Source organism: Garra rufa, chromosome 15 (genome assembly GCF_049309525.1).
Source record: "Garra rufa chromosome 15, GarRuf1.0, whole genome shotgun sequence".
Classification (NCBI taxonomy): Eukaryota; Metazoa; Chordata; class Actinopteri; order Cypriniformes; family Cyprinidae; genus Garra; species Garra rufa.
In genome coordinates this window covers 16,823,528-16,849,128 of record NC_133375.1, presented here as the reverse complement: position 1 = coordinate 16,849,128, position 25,601 = coordinate 16,823,528, and the positions used below count along the sequence as shown (strand labels likewise).

The 25,601-nt window shown below is 36.8% G+C and overlaps 1 protein-coding gene across 1 annotated transcript in view; it reads right to left on the bottom strand.

Annotated features, from left to right (window-relative positions):
- The window catches only part of tmcc1a (transmembrane and coiled-coil domain family 1a), a 56,044-nt gene extending 35,144 nt beyond the window's left edge, over positions 1–20,900 (bottom strand). The window contains exons 1-2 of the mRNA XM_073818932.1: positions 20,812–20,900; positions 17,351–17,533 (exon numbers count right to left, since the gene is read on the bottom strand). Of these exons, the coding sequence (XP_073675033.1) occupies positions 17,351–17,512 (162 nt within the window). The 5' untranslated portion in view covers positions 17,513–17,533; positions 20,812–20,900. The remainder of the gene's footprint in view (positions 1–17,350; positions 17,534–20,811) is intronic.
- Between the last annotated feature and the right edge of the window lie 4,701 nt (positions 20,901–25,601).

Sequence of the window (25,601 nt, the reverse complement as noted above, 5' to 3'; positions counted from 1 at the left end):
ATTTTATGAAGCATGGTGAAAACAACATGCAGGGCACAATCGCCTTTAGAAGCGACAAGATACGAGCGGTGCTGCGGTGCAGCTTCTGAATGTAACAAACACTGTGGACGTTGTTGACTCGTTCACACTCGGACACCTGTGTCCATTTACACTGTCCTCTGATTACACAGCGCTCAGTTTCCACAGAGACCAGCATCACACAGAGACGCTGACAGAGAACAGGCAGAAGTGAAAAAAAAAGTTAAATGTGAGCAGAAGACTAAGCTCTGTTTAGTCATGATATACCAAAACAACAAAAAAACAATTTTGACTCATGCTAACCGATACACATGCAAATAAAGTACAGACACACTACATCTGGTCTGGATAGGAGTTGTGGCCATGGTTGTATGTGTACATGGGGTCATAAAACAGATCTGGATGTGTGTGTGTGTGTGTGTGTGTGTGTGTGTGTGTGTGTGTGTGCGTGCGTGCGTGTATTGGGACTCTAATGTAAGATGAGTTGAAGAATGACAGGAATGACAGAGGAAGGACAAAACAACAGGAAAGACCCATGCTGTGTCATGAAACCTTTCCGTCACAGAGCTCAAAATAACCAGATATTACTTTTCCTACATGCTAGGGATATCAGAAAACATCTGCCCAGCAGTTAGGTTGTGCTAGACATGTTTTCTTCTAAAAAGGCATTATCCAATTCCAAATGCCATCATTTCCTTCCAGTTAAACATCAGTTTAACAAGGATCTCTGTTCCTGATTGACTTGCATAAGAAGGCAATGACTAAAGTGTTGTTCCATTTAGGTACAGTTTTAGTGCTGTGACTATAATCACAGGGTCAAATATATATATGTATACCTGAGGCAGCTGGTATTAGGTATGTTCAGCAACTTCAGCTGTGTCTGGATTTAACTGACAGGTGAGAAAGTCTGACACGATTCGGTAACACTTTATAATAACTACACACTATGAACCATTAGTTAAGCATTAGTAAATAGTCAATTCATCATTTATAAAGCATTATCCCCACATTAATAGACAGTTTATAAATGCAGCTATAAATGTTCTGTTCCCAATTTATAAGCATCTATAATGTTTGTAATAACTGTATTTTCATAATGTATGAATGATCGATTAATCATTTCTAAATTAAGTATTATTAACAGACCAGTTAATCAGGAGTTGTCAGAGATTCATAAGATCATTTAGAAAGTGTAACTAAATAATTTATAATAATTTATAAACTTTAAATGCACATTTCTACATATTATTTAGACATACAAAAGTTACTCAGTACACCACTCAGTAAATACTTTATTAACACGTTCTTACTGTAATTCATGATTAATTCAGGGGGTATAAAACATTTAATAGTTGTCAGTTATCCATTTGTGTGAGCTCATCTAAAGTAAAGACTATTTATGCCTCGTAAAACGTTTCCAAAGCAGATTTAAAGGCGCAGCTATCTTCGAAACAAAAAGGAAACAAACAATAGCGTGATACAGATCAGAGAAACTATACAATTTGATGCAGAAAATGATTGATTCGAAGTCAGACAGGTGGGGTTAAAATGATTATAAAATGTATTCAGTATTTTCAAATCTATTTCATATATATTTGAATCAAAATGTAAATCACAATCCAACAAATAGTAGCAAGTGAGAGAATCACACCATGAATAGTCTCTAATCCCATTAACAAGAAAATAAATATTGGTTCCAATTTCATAATCAGTAAGCCAATTCAAATATGTTTTCTTTGAGAAGATATACAAATGCAGAAATGATAAGAATAGTTGCAATAATAATATTTACTGTCTCAAAAGTTGGGAGTTATAAAATGCCAAATTGCAATTAATTAAGTCAAATTTAGTCAAATATCAATATCAAATCTGAGAGAAATAAGTCTAATAGAAAGTTAGACCGTTTCAGGTGCACCCAGAAGAAAGTTGAGAGCGTAGGTTGAGAAGTCTGAAGTCTCCGATCTGTCCAGGATAAAATTACAGGACTCTTTATACCCAAAAACCAGACAACTCAGGAAGTCGGAAGGTCAAAGTCAGTTGAAAATACATCAATACATCGACTCGTGAAGAAACTCGTGATTAGTAATTATACACTCGGTTGAGTGGACGTGCAGTTTCATTTCTCCTTTTTAGTTTAATTTATATCTTGAGACATGCGAATTGTCACAGGGACGGACTGAGACGAGCGGATCCATTCGCAGCATTTATTAGATAAGACAAAACAAAACAAACACACAGGGGCAGGCAGAAATCGTAGTCAAAACACAGGCAGAAAGGTTGGGGCTGGCAGCGAGAATCAAACACGGGAGGGAGTCCAGGAATCAAACACGGGAAAACAAACACGGGAAGAAACGCTCAGAAATGCAGCCGGGGCAATACAAGACTTCGCCAAGAAGCTGAGTGTGAGAGTGGCTTAAATGCAGTCCTAGAAATGAGGTGCAGGTGTGAGCGGTAATCAGTGCAGTGAGAAACAAGGAGCAGGTGAATGCAGTGATTAGTGCAGTGGCTTGTGGGGAATGAAGTCCATGATGTGTAGTGCAAGAGTTAATGATGACAGGACGACCAATTCGAGACACGAATGTTAATCTAATTGTCCATCTAAACTGTCTTCATCAAGTAACAAGAACAACCATTTTGCGGAACTGTGCTTCAGACATCACACTCATACATAGATGAAGATGGAAAAATGCAGATGAAACATATACTTCGAAGGATGAATAAAGCATTCAGCACTATACTGAGTAGCTTAATCAATAAGACATAACCAAACTTCTAATATTTCAAGATGATTATTAATATGTGTTAATAATTCTATATTTTGATTAAGAACGCAAAACTCACGTCTCAGCTCGTGATCAAAAGTGTTATTAATTATAATACTTCATTTAAAAATGATTAATTGATCAATGGAAATGATTATGAAAATACAATTATTAAAAACATTATATATATGCTTATAAATCAGGAACAAATAATTTATAGCTGCATTTATAAACTGATTACTACTGTCTATTAATGTAGAGATAATTATTTATAAATGATGAATTGACTATTTACTAATGCTTAAGTATTGAGTCATAGTGTGTAGTTATTATAAAGTGTTACTGAATAACGTCTAGCAGAACATAAATGCATTTAACCTGCAGTTACAAATGCATAAATAATATTTCGTTATTTTAACCAAAATTGAATACTGATATTTACAATTATTTTAAAAGTGAAAAGAAACTTTAAATGTGAAATTAAAACTGCCAGTAGGTGGCAGCAAGTCACTGTTAATAAGGGAGTCATTGGGGAAGAATGGGGAAGTGTATCCAAACCTTTGACTGGTAGGTGTACATCACAGTGACGTGGCATCAGTGCTCTCTCAAATTGGACGAAATGTTTACCCAATAAGCACTTCTGCAAATCAGATGCTGAGGGTTCTGCACAGAACTCTCTGTTTTCAGTCGAGTTCCACATCAGCCGATCACTGCACATTTTGGATTTCCTTTACCTGACACCCATTTCAGGTCTTGGAGCTGATGACATTAACCATGTGTGTTTGATTTGAGAGACTTACAAAATGTCTAATGAGGGAGCACCCAGATAGCCCTTCTGAAAGGTACTCCCAGAGATGCACATATTCTCGGTTATTGAGTAATGCCAATAGATTATTAGTGTTAAGAGCAACCTGTCAACCTATTCAGTAATTCACATCTGGTGAGAAAGAGCTGGTCTGGTCAGTATCTGTGCTGTGTTTTGTGTTAAATAGCCAAATGCCAATAACAGCACCATTAGGCCACATCGTTGTGAGGTTAAGATCACCCATTTCAGGAAAGAGATAAAGTCTCTAAATTAACAATACAAGAAGGTGAGAGAGCAAAACAGATCAGCCCTTAAAGAGCTTCTGAACATCCTAAGAAGAGATGAAAGATGAATAGATGAAAACTCATCTCCCATTGACGTGCTGATTAGCTCAGAAGGGTTCAGAGACATCTACAGCAACAGTGGGAGGGAGGAAGACTTGGCTCATAGTAAGGAGCTAGTCTACTGGAGAGACTGTGGAGACTGCATGGGGAGTCATGCAGTGGAGACATGCAGAAAGTGTCTGGATAACAAAGTAGGAAAACTCAAGTGACATCACACAGTTTCGTACCATCTCCCTGTTTAGTATGAAAGCCAAAGTCTTTTTTTAAAAACCAGGTTGAGGAGTTGGAACAAATTGATGATGTGCAATCTATATGCAACAGAATTTAGAGATCTGAGGTTTGAAGAAGGACAGTAGAGAAACACAGAAACTGAGCCTGTAGGTGTAAATGCTACCTTGAGTCAAATAACATGGGATTGTTGACATACTGTCAATGAGTTAAAGCAAGTAAATATTTAACTCGGCCTTAACACTTAGTTATCACTTTATCAAGTACGAAAAAAAAATTTGTAAACAGATGTCCACATTTCAAAGCCCCATAGCCCATAAAAGAAAAATCTCTTGAAGGAATGGTTCACCCAAAAATGAAAATAATGTTTATCTGCTTACCCCCAGCGCATCCAAGATGTAGGTGACTTTGTTTCTTCAGTAGAACACAAATAAAGATTTTTAAGTCAACCGATTAAAAACTAAAAGATTAAGTTTCCATGTGCGAACTCATCTAGGAGTGTTGATTTTTCACAGACTACATTGCCAGAGCAGGTTGACGCGTCATGCGCCGGCTGTTGTGAACACGCTTAATACAGCTGAACGTTCCATCGGATCACAGGTAAATAATGATATAAATACGGTTCAGTTTCTTGCACAGACAGATCATTATGTTTCTCAAGACCTCAATGTATTGTCACGAGCCGCAGGATTTGTGTATGTGTATGTTTTTTTACTCTTTAAGATTTGGTGCCCATTGACTGCCATTATATCCCTGCTGAAAAAAACAGCATATGCTGGTTAGGTATGTTTTGGTGCTAGGATGCTGGTTTTAGCTGGTTTATGCTGGTCCTTGACCAGCAACATGATCAGCATAAACCAACAAAAGGCCAGCATAAACCAGCATCCCAGCACCAAAACATACCTAACCAGCATATGCTGTTTTTTTCAGCAGGGATGACTGACAGACTGCAACGGTTTGAGTTAAAAAAATCTTTGTTTGTGTTCTACTGAAAAAAATAAGTCACCTACATCTTGGATGCCCTGGGGGTAAGCAGATAAACATCAACTTTTTTTATTTTTTGGGTGAGCTATCCCTTGTCTTAAATGTTTCTCTGGTAATAAGATTGCATAGGGTGCAAATAGAGACTTTGCTTCAGTCTCCTCTTTTTCGGATGTTCTTTCTAAGACAAAAGGCCTCTGTAATCTCACGTTTCTCAGATTGTGCTCAGATGTGCCATGATGCTGTACAGATTTTTGGTATTTTTTTTGGAAACTGTATGTTTATTGCCCAGCCCTGTGTGTTGCTATTTGATCACAAATTTTGCTTTAAAAAAATCTGTGGTGATTGACTATATCCCTTAACTACTAAGACTATAATTTGAATGAAACATAACTGTTCATCCTTGCAGGTCTCCTTAGCATTACCATTTGAGAAATATAATGTTCCTCCAGTAGATTTACGTAGAACAAACCAAAAAAATCTTTTAACAATATACAAAGTCACATAAAAACCTCTTTCTGAAAAAGACTGCTTTTTATATAATCCTGCAGATAACCACAAAACACACAACACTACACCTACATACAGTACTGCCCTCTCTCTGTCTCAGACTCACTGCACTCCTCAATCAAAGAAAACTTTGGGAGGTGTACTGCTTCTGCTTATGAACACACACACACACACACACACACACACACACACACACACACACACAGGTGAAAAGTGAAAGAGTTACCTGTGAGTACTGTCTGCGGAGACTGAATCGCTGGACCATCCTGACTGACACGCACTCAACAACTGACAGCAGAAAACACTCGCACTCATCTCTCTCTCTCTCTCTCTCTCTCTCTCTCTCTCTCTCTCTCTGTCTCTCTCACACTCTCTCTCACTCACACACACACACACACACACACACACACACACACACACACACACACACACACACACACACACTCACACACACACACACACACACACACACACACACACACACACACACACACACACACACACACACACACACACACACACACACACACACACACACACACACACACACACACACACACACAGGTGAAAAGTGAAAGAGTTACCTGTGAGTACTGTCTGCGGAGACTGAATCGCTGGACCATCCTGACTGACACGCACTCAACAACTGACAGCAGAAAACACTCGCACTCATCTCTCTCTCTCTCTCTCTCTCTCTCTCATACTCTCTCTCTCTCTCTCTCTCTCTCTCCTCTCTCTCACTCACACACACACACACACACACACACACACACACACACACACACACACACACACACACACACACATACACACACACACACACACACACACACACACACACACACACACACACACTTACCACAGACATCTATTGTTTTTACAGCTACTATAGTCGAAACTTTAAAAAAGTGTTTTCTTTGCACTAAGTGTAAATAGCATTAAATGTTACTTTTCCTTACTGCAACTAAGAGTATACATCATATGACCCTCAGTTTATTGTAATACATTGTAAAACAGTATGCAATAACAACAACATATGCAGTTTATGTTTATTAAAATGATAACTGGATGATGCTGGGACATTACTTTTACCATTCCCTAAAATCCCGTTCTACACCTACCCCTAACTGTGACCATACTGAACCTGCTGGTCAGTAAATGTGTCATCTGACGTACAGGAAGGGAGTCACGGTTTTGAGTGCGCTAACAATACAAGCTACACGTGTCACTGTCCATGTACCAGTCGGTTTAATCATAGCAGAGACACCACAAGCAGTTTCCATTAATGGGCAATTAAATACATGGTAAATGCTATATAGTACTATTAAATACCCATTAATCACTTTATTCCCAGTTTTTGGATATTTTCTTCATTTTTATTTAAAATAAATGTCTCTCTGAGCTGATATAAGATGAGGACAGGGAGAAAAAAGGTAGATTCAAATTCACATCAACTGCATCCAAAAATAAGTCCACTATCCTTGTTCTCCACATCGCTCTACTATTATATATATGTTTTGTCAGATTTACATCTGTGGACAAATTTGTCCCCAAAGTATAGCCAAGTACACACTCCCAAACACAATGTATTCTGCCTCAAACTTCCTGTTTTTGTCAAATAGTTTTATAATCACATGCACTAACATGAGATAAAGACACATCAGTAGCCCAGTAAAAGCTGAATAATCTTGGAGCAGGTCGCCTTATGGAGGAAGGCTAAGACTAAGTTTATTTAGTCATTCCACTTGCTTTGTCAAAATCACTAATTTTCATAATATGTTGTGATTAAAGTAGCTTTTTTTCAAGTTTTTCAACTGTAAAATAAAGCATATTTTGAAGTTACACTGCATTATGTTCATTTTTTTCTGTTTTAAAGACTATATTTGTATAATATATTAAAACAAGTTTTATAGCAAAACCTATAAGGGGTGATTCATAAAATCAAAGAAATATGTAGAAAAATATTACCAACTTTTTTCTTAGCTCTATATATTAACATATTTGACGTTTACAGTAAAAAATGTGCAAATAAACATTAATTAATGCCCTTTGCCAGTAATTTACTATTAATGTAGAAAAAACAGCTTTATGCTGTATTTTAAAAAATGGTAACAAACTGTAAATTTCAACAACAGCAAGACACTGTTACTTTAACAGTAACTTGCTGGCAACCGTGCTGCCAGTTACATACTGTTTTTTTAACGGGACAATATTTAACAGTGTGTGGACAAATTTGTCCCCAAAGTATAGCCAAGTACAAACTCCCAAACACAATCTAGTCTGCCTCAAACTTTCCTGTTTTGTCAATATAAGTTTGTTCATGGAGGAAGACATTCAGTGTGTAGACAAATCATAAAACATCAACATATCTGCAATGGTACCAGTAACTGAAAACGTCTGTGCAATGCTACATTCACACCTGTAGGTGTCCAAATTCACAGTCATATATTTGGCCAGTGCAAACTCAACAAAAATGGACAGGTGCCCCTCTAAACATGACATCGTATTCTCACAGCACCACACAGACTTCATCAAAAACACATACTGTCCACACTGACTAAAGGCCCTCTAAATCTACACGGTATCTACAGGATGTAACACCACACTGACTATTGACTAGAGGTCTGCTGTCAAGTCAGAAACCTTACATCTGAAAATGACAAACAGGACACCATACAGCCTCATGCACTTCACCACACACCATGACCACTGCACTGCACTTACTCAACTGAAGAGCTGTGTGAGAAAGCACCTGTGCAGGACTCACACCACCACTAAATCTTACAAACACTGTCATCATGTCAGTAAAATAACCCTTTAACACCCAGACAGTATCTGTTAGCAAATCTGATCTTACAGAACACTATGGAGTTTGATCATCTAAAAATGATGCAGCTCATTTGAATTACATATACAATGAAACTAGCTAAATTCAGACTACATCTCCCAAACTGATTTGAGTTTTGGCTTTGATTTGAACAACCATGTCTCTAAATCTAAAAAATCTAAATAGTATCTAAAAAACAGAACACAGCATGTAGCATAACAAAACACTTTTATACAGGCTATAAAAAGACCACGGATTTTATTTTACCCAGAATGAGGAAGCTCTGTTTCTGTATCTCTACTGAAGCACAGACTCCACACACTGCAAAACATGCTTTTCTTACTTAGATTTTTTGTCTTGTCTCAGCTAAAATATCTACAATTTTTTAAATAAAGAAGGGGATTCTAGAAGAGTAAAAATTGTTTTCAGAAAAAAAAAACCCAAGTCAAAACTAAGTGAGTTTTTGCTTAGAACAAGCTAAATAATCTTCCAATGGGTTAAGCATGTGGGCCTGTTGTTTATTTCAAACAGAAAACAAGATTATTTTTCTTACCCCATCTAAGTAAGAAAAGCAGTGCTCGGGGTCTGGAATAAGCGCTGTGTGTCGCAGCGTCCTCTTGTGTTCACACACAATCATTGCCTTTTCTCTACATCAGTTCCTGATTTCTTCAGGATCATGGTTGGTCTAGATCAGGGATCACCAAATCTGGACCTCGAGATCCATTTTCCTGCAGAGTTTAGCTCTTACCCTAATCAAACACACCTGAGCATGCTAATCAAGGTCTTCAGGATCATTAGAGAATCACAGGTAGGTGAGTGTGATCAGGGTTGGAGCTAAACTCTGCAGCGCATTGGACCTCCAGGGTAAGATTTGGGGAACCCTGGTCTAGATCTTCTTCACTGGGAATTCAGCTTTAAAACGGGATTTGTGGCCTTCAGAATTATTTCCCGTCTCTAAATGAATAGATTATGATGCACAAATAAATGATTCACCAATATTTAAGAAAACATAAAAAACATGGTTGTTTTTTGGGGTTCAAATGTGGATTGTAATGTCTTATATTCATACTGTCCCTTACCAAAAAGTTTATTTTATTAAGTATACTTAAGTAATGTTCAAGTATACTTTATGTAGTAAGTATACAAATATCAGTGTACTAGTAGTATACTTTTAAGTGTACTATTTCAATATTCCTTGGAAGTAAATTGGCCCACTTTCTAGTATATAAAAGTATACTTTTAAGTATACATTCAGTATAACCGTAGTAAACTTTGAGTACACAACTAGTTTGTACATCTATGTTTCTAGTTTATACTGCAAGTATACTAAAAGTTAACTTAGGTATACTGATAATTTACTAAATAAATGCTTTTTATGCATTTTTAGTGCACTTTGAAATATCGTCTCCGTAAACTATTAGTTTAGTAGTTTATTCTGCAAGTATACTCATAATTTTCTTATGTGAGCTTTACATCATACTTGAAGTATACTATTATGTCCCTCTTTAGGTATTCATTTGTATATATTTTGTTATATGAATATCCGAACATACAAAACATCAAAAGAATGAACAAGATATCTGCTTGTAAACAAAAACACTTTATTCTACGTTCATGCACTCTTTTTTATAAACACCTGAATGTGGGTAAGTTTCATAAAAAAATAAATGCATAAATAAACATTTTGAATAAAAACCTAAAAAAAAAAACTATTGATGATAATCAAAATGTAGATGGAGTTGATCAACACCCCAAATCAGTCATTATTTCCTCTTCATGGGTTGGCATATTCTTCCATAACGTTACTCAGTTTTCCATATCTATGGTTTTGATGCTGTTTTATGTCTGACGATTGTGTTAGATTACATGTGGAAGCATCTGTTGTTTCAGTTTCTTCTTCACTTGTGTTTTGTAAATTCTGTTCAGAAGATAGTGCCCCTAGCGTATATATATGAAAACACAGATTCTCAGAGCACAAGGGGAGCTCAAATATACTTAGACTTTTTCCAAGTATAAGTCAAGTATACTAAAATGTAGTGGTGGGCATAGATTAATTTTTTTAATCTAGATTAATCTCACTGTAATCTTGGAATTAATCTAGATTCAAATGGCTAATTTGAATTCTGCCGAAGGCATTCAGAATATGTGTGCTACCCAAATACTCACTAAAAGTAAGTCTTTGAGAACGGGTTTCTCAAGCCAGGTGGCGCATTAGACCAGGGGCTCATCTCCTGTTTCCAAAATGCATCACAAACTGCTTGACAATTGCATTTACAACACAGTTAACTCTACACACTTGTGTATCTAACTATTCCTACACTGCATGTACTTCTGCGTAATAGGCTGCGCGACGTGTGTTGCAACTGCGTTGCTTTTAGAAGCGTCAGTTCAGTTGTTGCATATAGTTTAATGTCTTTATTTCGGGATTATCAAAGTAAATTATAACTCACACACATGCCCCAGTAAAAAGGGTCTAGCAACGCCCCTGTCCTGCCGCATCCATGTTAGCACGTCTCGTTTGATGTGGTGATTTCACAGTAGACATACACACAGGTTCGAAGACTCGTTCTCGCCCCCTACAGTGCAATTCGGCTAGGTATACATCCGCGCTAAAATATCAAGGTGAAAGTCATCATAGCTTGCGTAGTATAGACCCAGCTCCCAACCCAACTTTGAGAATAGATTAACAGCGATATTTTTTTTATCGCCCGATAAGAGTCTCACCTTAACGCCGATAACGGCCCACCACTACTAAAATGTCATTTGAATTCTGAGAAGTATATAAAGCACATTTCTGAGAAGTACATAAAAAGTAGACTGAAAGTATACTTTCCTATTTTTTTAGTTTAAAAGTATACTAATAGCACACTTGAATAAACTTCTTTTTTGTAAGGGGTTGCTGTGGCCCAGATAGAAAATGAGTGTTTGCCAAGTGTTGCCAAGATTTATTATGAAAGAAAAAAAAGTGTTGCTAAGATGGCCCATCAGGTGAGCTGACCTGACTCAAAGGACTTTGCTAAACACCTGATCAATAGTCAGTGTAGCCTTTTCTGATAACAACATGAACTATCCAGATCTAGGCAGACATGTCAAAACAAACAACAGAAGATGGCACATCATTATAGATGTCTTTTAGATATAGTCATATAGTTGTAGCATCCGATTTAATCATAAGGGTCAGACAGAGGATGGGAAATAGTCTTGAAACATAAATGAAAGCTTTTTTGGTGAAAGAAACCTTGACTAACAGTTCCCTCTAGTGGAAAGGAGATACCAATGTTACTTTATTTTTTAAATCTATGTGGAATGCATTTTAGTTTACTTTCCAACAGCACACACACACAGAGAGAGAGAGAGAGAGAGAGAGAGAGAGAGAGAGAGAGAGAGAGAGAGAGAGAGAGAGAGAGAGAGAGAGAGAGAGAGAGAGAGAGAGAGAGAGAATTGAATTTGAAACATAACTTTATTTTACAATAATCTTTGACAACAATACATTAAATTCTACAATCCAAGTTATTCTATTACACACTTAAGAAAGTCACAAGGTAAAAATTAGATCTTCCTCAGAAATCACACAAACAGCTCCATTACAACACCAGGTTTTCTCAAAGGTAAACAGATTATTAGTGCTTTTATAAAATGTGTAATCAATTAAAACTCTAGATTTTATCAATGCTACAAACATCTCAATAATGTCTTGATAAATTCTTTGCTCTAATTTATTCCTTCTACTTATATATATTGCCATTTTTGCCTGGCCAATTATAAAATTCAACAACTGGCAAATGTACTTTTTCCTTTGACTGTATTTAAAACCCAAAATAAAAATCTTTTCAGAAAAATGTTCAACACAACAATCAAAAAGACTTTTCATCACATCAAAAAGAGGTGCTAATCTAGAGCATTGTACAAATGTATGAAAAATTGTTTCTCTTTGTAAGCAAAAAGGACAATCATCTTTAACTTCCATATTCAAGACCGAGACAAAAGAATTAACAGCTACAATCCCATGGAGTATTCTCCATTGTAAGTCCCCAGTTCTTTTTGATACAGGTGGTTTATATAATGCCCTCCATTCCGGTTTTACATTCTCATTAAGACCAAAGAAAAACCTCCACGGTGTGTCTGATTTTTCAGCAAGATGATTTTTGTTAAAACAATTATACAAGCTCTGTACAATAACTTTCCTTTAGTAGATAATAAGTCCAGCCACTTCTGTTCCCACATATTTAAAAAGAAACCTTTAAGCCCATCAAGCTTTGGTGAAAACATTAGACAAGGAAAAAAATCTTTTTCATCAGGCACCAATTCTCCAGAAAAATAATCTTTCATCATTAAGTTTTCTTCTACTGTAAAGGTAGATTTTAACTTCTTCAAAAAAAGAGAGACCAAACGAAGCGATTTGGTGCCTAGAGAGTGAGCCACCATTTCCACATTGTCCAAGTTTTCTCCTGCTAAGTCCAATAACTGTCTTAAAATAAGCACTTTTGATTCTTTAAGCTTAGAACCCCAATTAAAAAACACATTATTGTCAGTTACATCAAAGTGAGCTCCAAGAATTAGGGGTTCCTCTAAAAGCCAGTACAACGAGTATGAGCTCTCAGATTTCTGTGTATGAAACAGACCCCAAACTGTAAAAAGACTCCTGTAAAAAGGTGGAAAACCAGATAAGTCCATTTCTAAAGGATTTAATAAAAAAAGATGTTTGTCCAGTCCAAGACCTCCATACTTCTGCAGGATAATATGGGCGACTGTCTTCCAACTGACATTCGGTGCACCATCTAAAAGTCTCTGCAAGAACTGTAACCGAAAGGCGGCTGTTCTGCTTTGCAGGTGAATCAGTCCTTGTCCTCCTTCCTCCTTTGGTAAAAACAAAATGCTCTGTTTAATCCAATGTAGTTTGTCCCAAAAGAAGTCTACAAGAATCGCTTGTATTTTTCCCAATAATTGGGGAGGAGGATCAACACAAGCCAACTTATGCCACAATGAAGAAGCAACTAGGTTATTAATGACAAGAATGCGCCCTCTGTATGACATTTCTCTAACCGTCCTTTAATTTTTTTCAAGCACTCCTTCCCAATTTTTCTGCTGAGTTATGTCATCACCTAAAAAAACTCCTAAATATTTTAAACCACCGTTTCCCCAGACTAAACCTTCAGGAAGTATTGGTTTTCCATGAGCCCATTTACCCACCAACAGAGTCTCACATTTCTTCCAATTTACTTTTGCAGAAGAAAGCAAAGTAAAATCATTGATTACATTGAATAAAGTTTGAACATCATTTTGACCACTAGTAAAAACTATTACATCATCAGCATAAGCTGATAAACATATATTTTTCATATTTCCACAATTTGGCAAATGTAAACCATAAATTTTTCCCTTATTTGTTGTAACAAAGGATATGGCTAGTGAGTACAGCATTCCAGAAAGTGCACAACCTTGCCTTAAACCCCTTTCAACCTGAAATGGAGCGCATAAACCACCATTTATCTTCAAAACACGTTCAACCTAACTATAGAGTACTTGGACCATTGTAATAAAATCTTGTTTAAAACCGAAAGCCTCCAAAGTTTTCCATAAATAAAAATGTTCTACTCTATCAAACGCTTTCTCGTGGTCCAATGAAATCAAACCAAAATTTAGATTAAGCAATTTTGACACTTCCAATACATCACGAATTAGCGAAATATTGTCAACAATAGATCTACGTGGAACACAGCAGGATTGATCAGAATGAATTACTTGACTCATTACTCCTGCTAATCTATTTGCCAACACTTTTGAGAGCAGTTTGTAATCACAACAAAGAAGTGAAACAGGTCTCCAATTCCGTATGTCTGTCAAGTCTCCTTTCTTTGGTAAAAGCGTTATCACTGCTTTTCTGCAGCTCAACGGCAACATACCATTTGACAGACTGTCATTTAGCACTTGCAACAAGTCCGCACCCAGTTCATCCCAGAAAGACTTATAAAAGTCCACTGGGAGGCCGTCAATCCCAGGTGCCTTTCCCAAAGCCATGCCTTGAAGGGCCTTATACAGCTCTCCCAGACTCAGTGCACCCGAAAGAGCTGCATTACCCTCTTCTGACATTTTTGGCAGGGAGCTCAAGAAAGTGCTTTCAAGATCCACTTCTGCCATGTACTCACTTCTATACAAATTTTTGTAAAAACTAACTGCTCTCTTCCGAATGTCACTAGGGTTTAGCAAAACATGGCCTTCTTCAGACTGCAAGGCCTGAATTAATCTCTTCTGACCATTTTTTTTCTCTAAGCCAAAGAAAAACTTTGACGCTGCGTCCATATGACTTATGTTTTGAAATCTGGATCTGATCAAAGCCCCCTGTGTTCTATAATCTAGCAGATCTGCAAGTTGAGCTTTCTTTAAAAAAAAAAAAAAAACAATATGTTGACTCTCTCCAGTAGATTCAGCTAATTGTTGACACTCAAGTAACTCATTTTCCAATTTCTCTAAAGATTTCTTAAACTCTATAGTGACATTGCTAGTGTGTTGTTGACACAATTGTCTGATTTGAATTTTGCCAACATCCCACCACTGTTGTATTGAATTAAAATGGGACTTGGAGTTCCTATGCTTCTCCCAGAAATACTTAAAAGAATTTCTAAAAGCACTATCATTCAATAAAGAAGTGTTAAAGTGCCAATAAGCACTTTTAGGTTTAATAGAATTCAAAATAAACCCACATTGCACCATACTGTGATCAGAAAACCCTATTGGGACAATGAAGCAATTTTTGAAAATATTAAGCTGATGTTTAAAACCGTATACTCTGTCTAACCTGGCAAGAGATGTCATATTCTCTCTCATATGTACCCAAGTATACTGCCTTGCATTCCCATTCAACTGCCTCCAAATGTCACATAATTCGTTTTTCTTTATTAACTGAGTAAGGCGTTTCTGAGAGAGCAGATGTGGTTCAATGTGATTCCTATCTAACATATTTTCTGTGCAGTTAAAATCACCACCTAAAAACAAGAATTCTTCTTCTGAACATTTTTGTAAGGTATCACATAATAAATCTAAAAAAATAAAACACTCTTTCAACAGGAGCTGTTGGGGCATAAATACAAATAAGCACTAAAACATAGTTTTCAAAAACAGCCCTAACTTTAAGTAGTCTTCCTTTAATGATTTCATCAGTCACATAAGAAAGTGGATTAAAACTCTTAGAAAAAAGAATTGCAACCCCAGCACTTAATGAAGTATTATGGCTTAAAACAGTTAACCCATCAAATTCTTTTCCCCAGTCTACAGCATTTCTCTCATCGCTGTGTGTTTCTTGTAACATGAAAATATCAAGATTCTTCTGTTTCATTAATTCATTTAACATCAATCTTTTCTTAAAATCTCTAGCACCATTTACATTCAAAGTAGCCAACTTAATTTCACACATGGCAAAGAGGAAAAAAGACAGCCAAAAAAGAATCACTCTCATAGAAGTGAAAACCGGAAATACACTATTAAACATCATTTTTTGTTTTTTCTAGATTCCTCACAATTTTTTTTAACCTGTAGACTTCTTTATTTGTGAAGCATCCCTCAGCCATTAAATTTTTTGTTTTCTCTGTAAACTGAGTTAAGTTTGGGAAGTATTCTTGTACACACACACCTCTCTTGTTCTTTGTTAACTTGAGGAACATTTTGATCTCTTCTGCATTGTAATTGCGGACAGAAAACTCATTTTGAGATGGCACCGTGCTAGAATCTGAGAATTCACTCTCGCTTTCTGTCTCATTATCCTCACTGAAGTTCAAATCAAATTTCTTTAGAACTTTTTCATTCTCAGATTTGTCACAGAATTTTCTTTTTTTTTTAGAGGCGTTTTGAAACTCCCTACCTTTGTTTCCATTTCTAAAATTTTACCGTCAGTTTCTTCCTTTTCCTGTATAATCTGTGCTTCATCAATCTCAGCAGTGCCACATTCAGGAACTTTTCCATCAGAAACTGCAATTCCAGCTGTATCATTTTCTGATTCTTTTCCTGCCACCACATCTACACTAGATGCTTCATAGCCAACATCCGCTACCGTCCCTCCATCGGACTCTCTCTGCACACCTGTACTCGGTGAAACCACACTAGCCTTGCTTGTGCTAGGGTAGACATCATCAGCAACTCCCTTTCCAGGGCAGTTGCGAACCAAGTGTCCAGACTTCCCACATTTAAAGCACTTAGTCTTAGCAGTAGTCACAAAAATAATGTAATCAAAATCATCCACTCGAAAACTGAGTGAAAGATCCAATTCCTCGTCTTCCTGAAGTATCATATATGCAAATCTCCTAAAAGACACAATGTGCTTCAGAAGAGGAGACGTCACATTAATGGGAATTTTCTTTATTGGGGAAATTAATTTGCCATAACGTGACAGAGCTTTTTCCAATATCTCATCACTGACAAAAGGGGGAACATTAGATAACGTGAAGTACAGTGATAAACTCGCCATCTATCACAATTCCTTTCTCCACTACCTCATTCACTTTTTCAACGCTATTCAAAAAAATCACTGTGGCGCTATTCATCCTGGACGCCGATAAAATGCATCCGTGTCCTACGACTTCACCGACCGCTAAACAAATCTCCTCTACACCTGCCGCGAACGCCACCTTAATTGCATGACGCCGTGTGAGTGCAGACAAAACCCGAGTATCCAGGGCCGTCATGCTTTACCCGGTAACAAAACCGGCTGCACACGGTCCAGAGATACACAGAAAAACAACTACTAAGGAAAAACGGCAAAAAGGAGGGTGAAAAAAAAAAGACAGAAAAGCCGCTCACTCACCACACACACGCTCACAGCACTCCGTCCACTCGCGCTCAAACACTCACACCGGAAACGGAGAGAGAGGGGTATGTTACTCACAGGTTGTGTGTGGTCAGTGGACTGCAGGAATGATGAGATGATGAGGAGCGTCTCTTTTACCACAGGTGTGTCAGTGCAGATGCTGTGTGTCTTTCCTTTAGAAAGCACTTCTGGCTCTTCTGCTTTCAGCTGGTGCTCCTGCAGGCCTCCTCCTCTCCTCATGATAGTGGCCAGCAACTACAGCTGTAGAGATCACCCACACGTTAATGTCCGCTCAAGGGTGATCTTTAGTTTAGTCTAACCATTCTGATACACTGCTCACATTAGGAGTTATAGCGGAGAACGGCATATAAGATTTCTGCCATTCAGTTTGTCTAAATTCATCACTGGATGAGTGGGTCAAAGTTTGGACAAGTAAAGGTTATTGTTCTCAGCTTAGTCTATTAATGATACCAACTTTCATTGGACTGCAAAAAAGTGTGGCTGTTGGTTTCTGGTGTTGTATGTTTCAGTTTGCTCCAGTTACCTAAATAGTTCCCTAAACACCACTTAAAATGAGAGTCTGCATGGAAATGGAATAGTGATCAACAGATCAAAATAGAAATCAATAGTAATGTCACCTAATTAACGTTACAAAGCAGTGCTGATTCTAGACCACTTTTGATAAAAGAACATTGAAGCACAACTAAAATGTAATTCCAGCATGTTAGCATGACATTAACATAACATACAGCACATACTATTGATTCAACATCTTTACCAATGATTTCAATGCTGATTCAACTACAGTAATGTAAAACTGACATGTCAGTTTAACTCTGATTCAGTGACATCCACAATGATCATCAACATAGATTCAACATTAAATGAGGCGGATACAGAAGTGATGTTGAACCACTCATTTAATGGCATTAGCACTGACACATCAGTGTTGAATTTGCATTGTATTGGTCTGGTTGCTTAGGATCACAAAAATACTGTTAATGAGACCAGAACAATCATATTTTTTATTAGTCTATTCTATTAGTCAAGATTCAAATTTGGAATGAAAAATATATATTTATTGGAATAATTGAGAAAAATTCACATTTAAGCCATAATAAGTACAACACAAAGGAAGTAGTCTTTTGAGTAAGTTAGTTAAACTGACCTGCTGTTATACGTTCTGAACTGACAGAACAGGCTCTGCCACACAGAGGATCAACATCTAATTCTTTTTTTTAATGGTACAAATATTAAGAGGAGTAAATAAAAACAATTCTGCAAGGCATGATTCATAACAAATATTAAAATCTAAAAGCACAAATGTTAAGAGTGAGGGATCTCTGGTCTTACATGTGTGCCTTACAAAACTCCTCAAACTTTGCTTCTTCACTGATAAGGTACGATGCAACATATTGCTAAAAATTAGGGATGCACCGAATGTTCAGCAACCAAAATTAAGCAAATAAGCAAAAAGACAGAATAAATGATAGCGAACAATGATGAGAGGCGATAAAATAGAGCATTTAAAACTGTCAGAGAAAGATGCAAAAATCATTCCAAGCAGCGACAGCGAGAGACTGTTGAGAAGCGCATCGCATGTCTTCATGAGAAGAGAAAGGTTACTGTATGATGACTGAAATCATCCATTAGTCAATAAACTACAGAACATTATGTTGTCTAATACACGCACCAATCGTATTTATTCTGACAGCGCTGCAGCTGCTCCTTAGCCAGGGTTCAAAGACCAAAGATGACAATCATTCACAAATCTGCTGCTGCCAACAAAACGTAGTACTGAGGTCTTGTTGCGGGTTTACCACAAAATAAAAGTCAACATTCAGAAATGAAAGCATTGTAATTTTACTGTTGCTCTATAAAATAAAATAAAAAAGACAAAAATAATGCTAACAATCATTCCAACAGCTCTATTAATTCATTTATTCGAACATTCTCCTTTGCTCAGCAAGGCTGCATTTATTTGTAGATTAAAAACACAAGCCTGATTCAAGAAGGGGGTCTTAAAAATGGCCAAAGAATATTATTATACTAACTTACTAATTTTAAGTTCAATTGTGCTTTGTTGGTAGGTTACAATGTTTAATAGAATGTTAAAATTTTCAGTGTTAAATATTTTTAAATTGTTGTTTTGTAATTAAAAACAAAACCGTAAAAAAGCAAATATTGGCTATTTAATTCATGCAATGGTAAAAAAAAAAAAAAAAAAAAAAAAAAAAAAGGCAAAATACTCGGGGGAAAACATGTTCGGCTTCGGGTTTGGCCAAGAATTTTTTAATGTCAGTGCATCCCTACTAAAAAAGTCACTATATTAGGATAATATTTCACACACAGCAAACAAAGCAGGACAGAAAAATGAATTCACCATCAGTCTGACACAGAAGATGTCATTTGGATGTGTTGGCACATCCTGAGAAACAGACAGAGATAAAGCAGAAAACAGTTCACACATATGTTCAGAACACACAGTAGATCTTGAGAACAGTATACTTCTTTATAGTATGTTTTTTTAAGTAAGCTAATGATATTTTCTGTCTCCTGAAACTCTCAGTCCTGTCAGTGCAGGCCAAAGCTAACCCACACACAGAGCGTTGCATCAGCCATTCACTGCTGTGTGAAAGTGGCATTGTGTGGAGCTGAATCACATCAATGGGCGCAGTGTGACAGCACCTCTGTGGGCAGAGATCCAGTGCATTCTGGAGAGGAGAGGAGGGTGGTACTGCACTTATGGATTGTCCTACACGTGCTCTTCTGCTGTGAGACTGTCTTTCTATGAGGCTGTGAATCTATACATTCAGTTACCTGCACAGTGCATCTTTTTATTGAGGTTTATGTTGCTTTTTTATTTGTTCAATTGTTTATCTCTATAAAAGTTCTATACTTTAACTTTTACATTTCACCTGTATACACACACACACACACACACACACACACACACACACACACACACACACACACACACACACACACACACACTACAAATGTTCGGAAAGTAATATAAAATAATACAGATAAACTATTTGATAATAACATTGCATTATTATTGTTGTATTAAAAATATTAGGTAACATATGGAAAAGTATACAAAGGGAAAATACTGAGGTGTGCAGAGATTACTGCCAGTGTTTCTAAATATTAGTTGTAAATGTTTTTGATCATTCACTTTAAACCATTTGTTTAAGATTTTCATTAAATGTTTGTGAATAATTTGTGACATTCATTAAACTATTCTAAGGGATTCACAACTTTTCAAGGTTTAATTGATTTGATGTAACTGTTACTTAAGCTGAAACAAACAAAGATGTTTTTTAAAATATGTCTGTGTTAACAAAAAAAGAATATTTACAATATATTTATTTATTTATATTTAAAATATATTATCGGCAGACCACTGCATGGTACTAGCTTATATTTAATTACAAACTTAAATTGTGACAAAAAAGTCTAATAGATTATGATGATTATTCATTGTTATTTTTTCAAAAAGGAAAAGTAGTAGAAAGACACAAGAAGTTACTTACATACAGTAAATCATGCAGTTCTCTCTCTCTCTCGTGTGCAGTGATGAACATTTGGAGTAAACTGAGGGAGGAGACGCGGCATACTGGCGATCTGACTGACACTGACCATCAGTCAACCCACTGACACTGTGGGCCAGTCACAATAATATGTGTGTGTGTGTGTGTGTGTGTGTGTGTGTGTGTGTGTGTGTGTGTGTGTGTGTGTGTGTGTGTGTGTGTGTGTGTGTGTGTGTGTGTGTGTGTGTGTGTGTGTGTGTGTGTGTGTGTGTGTGTGTGTGTGTGTGTGTGTGTGTGTGTGTGTGTGTGTGTGTGTGTGTGTGTGTGTGTGTGTGTGTGTGTGTGTGTGTGTGTGTACCTGGTATTCATCACGTTGTGGGGACCAAATGTCCCCACAAGGATAGTAATACCAGTAGATTTTGACCTTGTGGGGACATTTCTCAGGTCCCCATGAGGAAACAGGCTAATAAATCATGCACAATGAGTTTTTTTGATGAAGTAAAAGTGTGCACAATCTCCTGTGAGGGCTAGCTTTAGGTGTAGGGCCATAGAAAGTACGGTTTGTACAGTATAAAAACCATTACGCCTATGGAATGTCCCCATAAAACATGTAAACCCAACATGTGTGTGTGTGTGTGTGTGTGTGTGTGTGTGTGTGTGTGTGTGTGTGTGTGTGTGTGTGTGTAAGTAACAATACTACAAATGTATAACTATATGAATATGCTATTTCTTCCTATGCTTTTAGTTTGACAATGTGAAAAGCAAAAATCCCTAAACTGTGTAAATTAGTGTCAAGTACAAAGAGTGCTTTTGTTGCAAAGTACCTGTAAAAAGACTCCAGCCTGAACTGACGCTTCTGGACACTAGATGGCACTATGTGCACAAGACTTTAGTTTTTAGTTTGCCCAGGTTTAGTTTAGTGGCTAAAATGATTTACACCTTTTAAGTTTTGGGCTGCGTTTCCAAAAAAACATTGTAAGCCTGCATGAGTAGGCTATATCATACACTGACCAAAATGATAAATGCAACACTTTTGTTTTGCTCCTATTTTTCAGCTGAACTCAAAGATCTAAGACATTTTCTATGTACACAAAAGGCCTATTTCTGTCAAGCATTATTCACAAATCTGTCTAAATCTGTGTTAGTGAGCACTTCTCCTTTGCAGAGATCATCCATCCACCTCACAGGTGTGGTATATCCAGATGCGGATTAGACAGCATGATTATTGCACAGATGTGCTGGCCACAGAAAAGGACACTTTAAATGTGTAGTTTTATCACACAGCACAATGCCCCTGATGTCACAAGTTTGGACAGAGCGTGTAATTGGCATGCTGACTGCAGAAGTGCCCACCAGAGCTGTTGCCCGTCAATTGAATGTTCATTTCTCATTTTCAGAGAATTTGGCAGTACAGTGTTGCATTTATAAGTTTGGTCAGTGTGTCTATTTATAGTCTGTCAAACTTTCAAGATGGCCTGGAAGCTAAATTTGTTAAATCTGCTGGACATGTTTTAATGTATCTCCTTGCAGATTTATTTAACTGTACAATTCCCACTGATATGGAAATGTGTAATGTGTAATACACTTTATTCTATTGGTTTAACTAAAATGCTCTTCTTTGGTTTAATGCCTTTGTTAATCATAGAGTGTTGTTGTACTCCGAGTCCTTTATTTTTTTCTTTTATTTTAATTAATGGTTTACATCTAATATGTTCAAATCATTATGTACATCATTTTGCTGATGATACTGTTACACTACTGCTATGTTACAAATCCAGAATTATTTACAGTCTCACTTTAACATGGTTAAAACGGGATTACTAAGATCTTATTGAATAAAATGTAGTCTTGTTGCACAGTGTTTGGTGCACAGCACTGCCCCTTATACCCTTTTGATTGACATATTACCAAAGTCCCTTCAAGGCAAGTCATTTCACTCAATGCCCATGTTTGAAACACCTCTCAGACATCCCTGCTAAAAAAAAAAAAACAGCTAAAACCAGCCTAGGCTGGTTGGCTGGTCCTAGCTGATTTAAGCTGGGAAAGTGGCTAAAACCCCTCTAAAATGAGCCTGCTATGACCAGCTAAAACCAGGCTGGTTGACCAGCTAAAATTAGCCAACCAGCCTTGGCTGGTTTTAGCCGTTTTTTTTTTTTTTTTTTTTTTTTTTTCACCAGGAATGCAAGTGCAGCTCCTTTTTCTTTGAATGGGGAAACATTAAATTCTCCTAAACTGTTCACCAAGCTTATGATTAAATTTCATATTTTAAATCTGACAACAGCTGTCTCGTAAATGTTGTTTGGTTTGCTCAAATAGCATTTAGAATAAGATTGTTTTTCTGGCTAGACCAGCCTGTGCGCATGGATAGTCCTGACTGCACGTAACAGAAAGTTGACTATATTTATAACAAGCAGCTACAAGCAGCTATAATGGCAGCTACAGAGACACAATGTTATAATAAACTTTAATTATTAGCGATTGGCTCTTTTTTCAAAGGCGGGGCTTCTTGCAATAGTATGGTCATACTGAGTGTTGCATTTTTCCCCATTCATAACTATACGAGTGAGGCATCTTGGGTCTTTGATATTACTTTTGATAATAGTTCACTTCTTGATAAAGCTGATGAAGATTTATTTAAAGGATTAGTTCACTTTCATAACAACAATGTACAGATAATGTACTCACCCCCTTGTCATCCAAGATGTTCATGTCTTTCTTTCCTCAGTTGTTAGAAAAGGTTTTTTTTTTGTTTTTTTGTTTTTTTGAGGAAAAATTTCAGGATTTCTCTCTATATAATGGATATGTATGGCACTCCAAAGTTTAAACTTCCAAAATGTAGTTTAAATGCAGCTTCAAATGGCTCTAAATCAGGGGTCACCACACCCGGTCCTGGAGGGCCGATATCCTACAGAGTTTAGCTCCAACCCTAATCAAACACACCTGAACCAGCTAATCAAGGTCTTAATAGATATACTTAAAGCCTCCAGGCAGGTGTGTTGAGGCAAGTTAGAGCTAAACTCTGCAGGACTCCGGCCCTCCAGGATCAAGTTTGGTGACCCCTGCTCTAAATGATCCCAGCCGAAGAAGAAGCATCTTATCTAGAGAAACGATCAGTTATTTTCAAAACAAATTGACAATTTATATACTTTTTAACCTCAAATGCTCGTCTCGTCTGTGTGTGATCCGGGTCAATACATTTACGGTATATCGAAAAACTCCCATCTCATTTTCTTCCCTAACTTCAAAATCACCTTAGATCACTGCAAAAGTACCGACATAGTGTTTACAAAGTGAACAAACAAAGAAGCTCAAATGCCCTTTACAAAAAAAGGTAAAACAGCATTGTAGGATGATTTTGATGTTGAAGACATAAACAAGATGGGAGTTTTTGGACATACCCTAACTGTATTGACCCGGATTATACTGACTACACATGCGCTGTGCAGAGACAAGACCAGCATTTGAGGTTAAAAAGTATATAAATTGTCAATTTGTTTAGAAAATAACCGATTGTTTTGCTAGATAAGACCCTTCTTCCTCGACGGGGATTATTTAGAGCCCTTTGAAGCTGCAATTATACTGCATTTTGGAAGTTCAAACTTCGGGGCGCCGTATACAGTATCCATTATTCAGGTCCTTTTCAAAAAAATTAGCATATTGTGATAAAGTTCATTATTTTCTGTAATGTACTGATAAACATTAGACTTTCATATATTTTAGATTCATTACACACAACTGAAGTAGTTCAAGCCTTTTATTGTTTTAATATTGATGATTTTGGCATACAGCTCATGAAAACCCAAAATTCCTAAAAAAGAAAAGAAACAGTGTTTGTTCTTTTGTGGCATCAGAGCTGCCTATAGACACATAAAATTAAGATTTGAGAATCTCTGGTTTACATAGTGGCCATAGCTGCCTTTCATGTACTATTAGGCAATGTGTCCTTGGGAATACATCAGTTGGTAACCTGTTTCCTTTGTTGAAAATGTTCTCCTTAAATATGGCATTCTTGCTGGCTATTACTTATTTAAAAAGAGTCCTGTCTATACCCTCCTCCTGCCTAAAGTTTGCCCGTTAGGATCAAAGCATTTCTACACCCTATAGACTAAGAAATGCATAAGGGACCATCGAATTAGATTAGATTAGATTAGATTCAGCTTTATTGTCATTACACATGTACAAGTCAATAACCCGGGCAATGCAAGGCAATGAAATGCAGTTTAGGTCTAACCAGGAGTGCAATAAGCTGCAAGTGCAGGATATAGGTATAATTTATAAGTTATAAGTGCACTTATAGGAGATATGTACAGGGAGAAGCTATGAATAATATTTACAGATAAAGTTCTGTGAGCATAATCTACAGATGATAATTAACTACAATTAGAATGTACAAATAGATGAACACAATATACAGGTTGCTATTAACTATAATATATATTGCAAGTAGATATGAACATAATATACAGTTTGCTGTTTACTAAAGCAGGAATTTACAAATAGACATGTATAGGTATAGATTTATCACAGATTTACAATATGCATATGTGCAATGGAAATGTGCATTTACAAATGGTATGTACAGTGTAGTGCAATGAATATTAAGTAGTGCAATGATAACGGGGAGATTGTGAGGTGTGAGGGGGCAGAGTTCAATAAAGAGACAGCTCTGGGAAAGAAGCTGTTAACCTGCAGGACAACAAAACAACAAAATGCGCTAGGCCTGGGTAAAAATAAATAAATAAATAAAATATTATCATTAATAGATTTCCATTTTAATGAACCAATATAGATTT